We start from the raw sequence: 8375 nt of genomic DNA on the forward strand, positions 1-8375 counted from the left end.
CTACAACATTTTTTACAAAACAAGCTTTTCTGACCAATACTTTGAAAAACACATCGATGTAAAATACAAAATGCTTGGTCTTACAAACTTACAACCAGCCTACGCTGCACCTCCTTCAATCCCTGAAAATAAAAAAAAATTATTTGTTGGAATTCTGCAGATCCAGAGCGCAATCCCAGAACGACATCACCTTTTTGTTGAGAATCTGAAGTAAATTTGATCATATTAATTTTAAGTAGTTTGTCCTAGAAATTAAGTTTTTTATTTTAAGTTATAAAAATTAAACATCTCTGCTAAACTCCATTCGCTTAGCTCGGGCATATTTTGACAGATTTATTGTCGGAAACCTACAACACAACAATTCCTACTTCTCAGTATTAATAGCTCAAGTATCCTGCTATTACAGACTTCTTTCTTTAAAAAAAGAAGAATTATTCTAAATAGTCGAAGTGTATACTAAACCCATAAAATATTTCCTGTATATTTAAAATATATTTAAGTTGTTACAATTTAACATATTTTAGTAAATATTTGTATTATTCGCGTTGTTTATTTTTAATATAGTTTTATTGCTTAATTCTTTTGTTAGTTCTATTTAGTTAATTAGTTATTTTGAATTTTATTATTATGGATAGTCAAAGTTTTTCATTTGTTCCATCAGCTAATGCGTTGGTAAGTTTTTCTTTAATAAATATGATAAAATGTTCTTTAAAAGTTAATATTTTTAGATGAGTAAGGATGCTGTTCCTAAATTACAAGGTAATGAAACTGCACAGCGGTTTATTCAAAATGCCTATAATTTTTTTTTAAATTATTTGCCGAATGAAAACCCTGTTGAGGTAAGTTGAGGTAACCCTGTTAAAATGTTACAAATGTTCTTAATATCAAAAACATTTCAGTTAACATCCAAATGTCTGAAGGTCTCAGAAAAAAGTGTGCGGAAATATAAAGATGGTCCTAATACAACCCTCACGTTAAAGAAGAAAAGTCGCAAAAGAAAATTAACGACTGACTTAAATCATAGTGTCAAAAATCAAATTCGCTTAGAAATTTATCGCATGTATGAAGAAAGTAAGTTTCTATTTTATATAAAAAATATATTTTACAAAAAAGTTAGGCAAATTTAGTTTATATCGTTAAGTTGCGCCAAATGTAGGCAACCAACTTAAAGTTTTTAAACTTTTTATTATTACAATTAATTCTGCTAGAGTTAAGTATAATTTTGTTTTGTGTTGCTGATTGAACCTATATTATTAGTAATTAAATAATTACGTAAACTGTCAACTATCTGAATTTTGCATGTATTTTAGTTTGTTTGAGTATATAGTTGTTACGGCTTCGTATATTGACACTCTTTCCGAGAAAATTTACAACTCGGCAATATAAACTACCTAAAAATTAATAATTGTTTTAGAGTTGCCTCTTACAATATCTAGTCTGCTGAAGGTTTTAAGAGACAAATTTATTTATGAGGGAGAAAAAACAAGCCTCTTTCTGATCTTGAAAGAAATAGGATTCAAATACAAAATAGACAGGCCACAAAAACATTTCATGGAAGTTCCTCACGTAGTACAGATGAGGCATAATTTTTTAAGGATTTACCATGAAAATGACCAAAGGGGAGTTTACAAAAAGCCCTTAATTTTTATAGACGAAACATGGATATTTTCTTCTGGATCCGTTAGAAGATCTTGGCAGGATGGGACAAATAAAGGAATAAGAAAAAGAAGCGGTGATGGTGTGAGGTAAGTAAATAAATATGTTTTCTTATATAATTTATTAATTCTCTTAACTGACTAAAATGGGTTTTTTTTCTGTTCCAGGACTTTAGTTCCAAAACTAATAAAGTATATTTTTTACAGAAAGCATATTTTCATTACATGTAAAGAAATTTGTTTTTATTAGATCGAATTATTTGTATTGTAGGTACATAGTTTAAATGCAGGCTCAGAGCATGGGTTTATAGCAAGTTTAATTTTTAAATCGGGCTCCAAAACGGGAGACTATCATGGAGAAATGGATGCTGATATTTTCGAGGGTTGGGTGGAGAAAGATCTTCTACCAAGATTGGAGGAACCATCAATGATCATCTTTGATAATGCTAGTTATCACAGTCGGCAAGTAAATAAATGGCCAACCCAATCTTGGAAAAAAGAAGAATTGGAAGGATGGCTTAGAAGTAAAGGCATTCTATTTCCACTGCATACTTCTAAGACAAATTTATTAAATATTATTAAAGCTCTTCCCAGATCTCCAAAACATTATGCTGTAGATGAGATAATTAACAAAGCTGGTCATGAAGTACTTCGTTTGCCTCCCTATCACTGTCACTTTAATGCTATTGAAATGGTGTGGAGTCTAACGAAACGGTTTTATGATCAGCACATATTGGGGAATAAAAATGTTTTAGAAGTTTGGGCAACAGCTATCAATAATGTAACTAGGGAGCAGTGGAAAAATTATGTTCGCCATACCCATAAAATAATTATAGAGAGTTACGAAAAAGAAAAGGTTGTTTTATCAACCAAAGTGCAGCCTTTGGTAATAGATATAGACGAGGAAACATCATCTGACGAAGATAAGGAAAATTTTGGGGATTAGTTTCATATGCTCTTCGAATGAAATCATTGACTTTGTTTTATTTTTGAACATTCATGTTTTGACTAGAGGTTTTATTTTTCTTTATTTTTAAAATTATTGCAAAAATATGATTAAACCGGTGATAAATTATTTAACCTTACAACTAACAATATATAATAAAGCAAACAAACATAACTAATCCTTTTCATTAGATTGTTTCAAACTTTTTTTCTGACTTTCCTCTTAAGTCTAACGTCCAAATTCTAAATACCATTAATATTTATAACTTTGAATGTTCTTTAAATGTATATAGGCATGTAAATCCATATTAATTAGTATTATGGATTCGACTAAATCTCAGGTTACTAGAGCGAACATTTAAGTAAATTATTTTAAGCAGTTCAGGACAATGTCTAACCACTTAAAAGTTTATCTAAAATACCAGACCTGCATAAACTCACCTTTGCTTAAAACTTTTTATATGCGTTGATTCTAAATCACTATCGTCTGTATGTATCGTATTTAATTACATCAAAATATTTAAGAGCATTACTGTCAATAGTGTACTCTGAACTCACATTTTTATTTCATTTATAAAAAGTTATGTGGTTACATTTAGCTACATTCAGAAACAAGTTGTTTCACTCAATAGAATTCACAACACACTAAGAAAAAAATACACTAAATAAATTTTAAACATTTGCTAAGAAAAAAAGTCAAAATTTTTACATATATATCTTTTTAACGAACATGTTAAAAAGTAGTGATGAACAATAGCCACTGTGTGGTACACTAACATGAAAGCTTTTATTTTACTAACTTTTAAATTCAGTACATATCATACTCCATTATACTAGGCTAAACATATTGCTTACAATCTTGAATAATTGGTCAGTTGACTTAATTTTCAAAATTTGCTGTATGTTGTAACTAAAAAACGTAATTTGTTTATTTTTAACCAAGAAAAATGTATGTGCTATAAAACACCAATTTAAGTTTGCTGAGATATAACAATTTAAATTTGTTTTGGAGACAAATTTAAATTGGACCGAAAAATACTGTCATAATAGGCGAAACCAAATATTAGTAGATAGTAGAGTAGAGTAAATTTTTATTTGCATAAATTTTTCAACATAATTGAACAAATAACGTCACATTATTAATCACAAATTAATATATATATATATATATATATATATATATATATATATATATATATATATAGATTAACATTACAAATTTAATATGCTGATCAGGGAGAAGGATAGGCTAGGCACTCCTCTACAAAATAAGCTCAATGTGTTAACTAGGTAGTATTTGTATTAGTTATTAATTGAATTTGTTTTCTTATCTTGAGGTGAAAATCTATTACTTATATTATAAGAGTAGTGTATACTGGCTCAGTGTAATTATATTATATTATATATATATATATATATATATATATATATATATATATATATATATATATATATATATATATATATATATATTTATATATATATATATATATATATATATATATATATATATATATATATAATATATATATATACATATATATTTAAAATATATTCAATGGTTGAATAGCAGAGGTTTTGTCGGTCAATAATTCGCAAATGAAAGTCGTCAATTACTTTATTGATTTATTCGAATATGTATCGCTTTTATTTTTAAAAGCATCATCAGTTCAAAAACAATTTGTAGGTTTTTTTAGATGTTATGAAAACTCTACAATAACTTAACATTAAAGATTAACAACTAAACAAGAGAAACGAAATAAAAAAAAAATACAAGAAAAACTGTAAGAACACTATTGTTCATTTAAATTTAACCGATGGCTTCATTTGAATGTTGGTTTAAGCTCTTTCGAGGGTCAAACCACACTGGTTGAAACCTCCAGTGTGGTTTGACCCTTGAGTGAAACCTCCAGTATTTGGTTTTTTTTGTTTTTTCTTTCTGTTCTATATGGATCAGTCAAAACACACCATTAAAAGATGTCACAAACAAAATTTTTAGTATCATAACTAAATTTTAAAATGTATTTTGTCCATTATTTTATATGTTAAATTTTATATGTGTTATTAATGTTGAGTGTCATAGCTTTATACAAATAATCTCAACGACTATGTCTTGAAGAAGGAATAAAACAATTCTAAAAGCTAGACCAAAAGTCAAAAGAGTGTTTCTGTAAGATCCCGGCCAAACCTTCTGACTGCAGCCCTAATAAACTGTGTTGTTTGTTTATATCGCCAGTCAATAATATCCAGTATTTCTTATATATGAGCAATTCCAATACTTTTCACCCACTTTTGTGGGAGGGGTCTTCGGATTTGCTTCAAATTATAGTATGTTATTATACCTTATGAAATAAGACCACAGTTTAAATTTCAGCCCTCTAGGTACACTAGGGCCCGAGAAATCCCTTCTCAAAGGCCCAAAAAAGGCCCTTTTTAGCCTATATTCAAAAAGCTATATCTCGATGTCCTATAAACCGATTTTAATTTAGAATAGCTCATTTTTTTTGTTATAACGTCTGCTATTTACAAAACAATTTTCAAAATTCTAGATCCCAAGATCCATTGTCGGGGACTAAATTAGTTCAGACAAAATTTAAAGATTTTGGTTATTTTTAAAAAATCATAAATAATGAATTGGTAATTAGAAATACTTTTGATAGGTCTTATTTGAAAGGATTTTTTATTACCTTTAAAATGAGACTTGGTAAATTAAAATTTATTAAGTAGATTTAGAGTTAGAGCTGTTTGAAATTAATCATTTTCGTGAAAATCACGTTTTTTCGAATTTTCAAGCTAGCAGCAAAAAAATCTTTGAACTTTTAGAGTAACGAATCTTGGTGTGATGATAGTTCTTCATATGTACAACACCCTGTAACTCTTTATTTTTTGTGTTTTAGCCATTATTGACCTTATCTAACTGCTTCAAATATTGGAAAAATCGAGTATTATGCATCTAAAGTAAGCCAAAGTACTCGGCAGTTTTGGCATTCTTGAATCAATTTTATAATACTAACTCCTTTTTCTCAATATAGATAATAAAAGTACTTACCAAGAGCTTTAACTTAAGTGATGGTAGAATTCTCTGGGTGCTCGAGCGGCTCGAGCGCCGAGCGGCCAAGAGTGTAAGGATTAATGCTAGTACGAATTCGTGCACGCATGTGTGCACAAATATTTTTTCTCTAATAATTTTTGGAATTCTAATAAATATAATAAGCTTACAATAGAGTTTTACCGTATTATTTTACAAAAATCGCTGAAAAAAATAATAAATTATAGTATATGAATTGAACCTGGCAGTAATAGTTACAAATTTGACACTGCCTAAAAAACTGTTTGAATCGCCAATAGGAAATGATTTTAATTATCAACGAAAATTTTTAAATTGAAAAAATATCACTATCTATTAGGATAATGATTAGAATTAATTTAATTTAATTAATTAGAATATAAGAATATTTATATCGTATATAGTTATATATATATATATATATATATATATATATATATATATATATATATATATATATATATATATATATATATATATATATATATATATATATATATATATATATATATTATTTAAGTACTTATTTATAAGGTTCTAACTGCAATGGGAATGAAATAATTATGCAGCGGCTATGCGGCGCAGTGCAATGCCAACTTAACTTTAAAAAAATCATGTAATGTATAATTGGAACGATACATAATAATTGTTATTGACAACCGAAAACAACTGCCACAGTCTGTGTCGAAATTTGTGAAGAAAGGCCCTTGTGGTTTCATCATTAAGCATATAATATGGTACAAAATATATTATATATTAAACAAGTAACAAAGACAACGTTTGCAACAAGAATTTGCCTTCCCGCGCATTCTTAATTCTTGCGCATGCTCGTGTAGTATGTTTTTTTCCTTGTCACTAATGTCACGCACTATAAATTTGTTACAACGTTACATTACAAGTTGTCGTTTAATATTCTTCTTTACTTTTCTCGTCCGAGGTTTTATAGTCTGATATCGCTATTATTATCATCCTTTCTTATTGACATCGATATATGTTTTTTATGTATATACACATCTTAAGATTCAATCTTTAAATATCACGTTGTACAAACGGTGTTTGAGTAGATTCAGAGTTCGAGCTGTTTGAAATTGATCATTTTCGTGAAAATCGCGTTTTTCGAATTTTCAAGCTAGCAGCAAAAAAATCTTTGAACTTTTAGAGTAACGAATCTTGGTGTGACGATAGTTCTTCATAAGTGCAACAGCCTGTAACTCTTTATTTTTTGTGTTTTAGCCATTATTGATCTTATCTAACTGCTTCAAAAATTGTAAAAATCGAGTATTATGCATCTAAAGTAATCCAAAGTACTCAGCAGTTTTGACATTCTTGAATCCATTTCATAATACTAACTCCTTTTTCTCAATATAGATAATAAAAGTACTTACCAAGAGCTTTAATTTAAGTGATGGTAGAATTCTCTGGGTGCTCGAAAACCAAAGTTTAAATTGTTGAAACGTTTTTTTATAATTCAGGGTATTAAATCTGTGAAAAGTCGTTTTTGCCTATTAGTAAGTTTATGTAAAATTTTGAACAACTTTGATTTTGTAGCATACAGAAAACTTTATTATCGAATGAATGGAATACATATTTAATTTTAAAATATTTTATTACCTATTACTATAATATGTTCTTAAAAAATAATACAAGAATTTAGTTAAATTCAATTAAATTTATGTAAAAAATAATACGAGAAGTATTTTGATTTCCTGTGAAACTTTGAATTTACATATTTAACCAGAATATTTCATTGGTAAAAATTCGTTAATTACTTTTTATCTTTATTTTATGTTTATTTTTATTTCATATAAAAAGTTTATATTTAATCATTAGAACTATTGTAAATCTACATCAATAATTTTTTGTTCTTCAGCAAAAGAGGTAAACTTCATTATCATTTGTTTTCCTTCTACTGGAATGTAAGAATGATACTTTCTAGTATTTGGAAATGTTTTAATAGCATTGAAACGCTTTCGCAAATGGCACTCATATTTTTGTACCTCATTATTTGGTACCCATAACGCCCTGTAATAAATTATAAAATTACCAATACACCATACAATTATAAACATTTTATCATGATATTTAAAAAATAATTTTATATAATTACTTTATATTTGTAGCATCATGATTGTTTACATATTCATACATCTCACTTGCATATTTGTGATTTGTGCTTCTGGAGGTGACCTTATACAATGCCGCATAATCAGTCTTTTTATAGTACCGCCAGTAGCATCACATGGAGATTTCCCATGACTGGTTGCAAAAAAATTGTATGATGTTACGTTTATTCCAAAGTCTTTTTCGTGACATATTATATTAGCCAAATGATTCCTAGGCGGAAAATAACAATTTCAAATTAAAGAATCATGATAACATTTTATTATTATAAAGTTAAATATTTATAAATAATTGAAATTTTATTACTTATTTTTGTATTGCTGTGGTGCTCCATCTGAAAAATAGATGACATTTTTGATCCAGCTATATTTCTCTTTAATTTCGGCCATTAATTTTGCAGTAAACGAATTTATTGTGTAAGCCAAATGGTCCTTAGTGTCACTAATCATGCAATAATTTACGTTTAAAAGTTGATCACTTTCCTTGTTTTTAAAATAAATGCAAAAAGGGTGTACCGTTGCTTGTGAATTTTTTTTTTTTTTATTTTTTTTTTTTTTATTTTATTAACGCATCAACCACGCAGGGTC

At 27.8% G+C, this 8375-nt stretch overlaps 1 protein-coding gene across 1 annotated transcript; it reads left to right on the forward strand.

The window, feature by feature from the left end:
* Window positions 1–627: 627 nt before the first annotated feature.
* On the forward strand, window positions 628–2601 carry LOC140450842 (uncharacterized). Its single transcript, XM_072544522.1, has 5 exons — window positions 628–672; window positions 729–839; window positions 900–1071; window positions 1415–1740; window positions 1927–2601. The coding sequence occupies exons 1-5, from the start codon at window positions 628–630 to the stop codon at window positions 2599–2601; spliced, it is 1329 nt and encodes a 442-aa protein (XP_072400623.1).
* Window positions 2602–8375: the final 5774 nt, after the last annotated feature.

This window comes from Diabrotica undecimpunctata, chromosome 9 (genome assembly GCF_040954645.1).
Source record: "Diabrotica undecimpunctata isolate CICGRU chromosome 9, icDiaUnde3, whole genome shotgun sequence".
NCBI classification, from domain to species: domain Eukaryota; kingdom Metazoa; phylum Arthropoda; class Insecta; order Coleoptera; family Chrysomelidae; genus Diabrotica; species Diabrotica undecimpunctata.

Coding starts and splice junctions, on each gene's coding strand:
- LOC140450842 (XM_072544522.1), top strand. CDS start 628: ATGGATAGTCAAAGTTTTTCATTTGTTCCATCAGCTAATGCGTTG. Junction 1,072..1,414: donor TTATCGCATGTATGAAGAAA/GTAAGTTTCTAT, acceptor TAATTGTTTTAG/AGTTGCCTCTTACAATATCT. Junction 1,741..1,926: donor GAAAAAGAAGCGGTGATGGT/GTGAGGTAAGTA, acceptor TTTGTATTGTAG/GTACATAGTTTAAATGCAGG.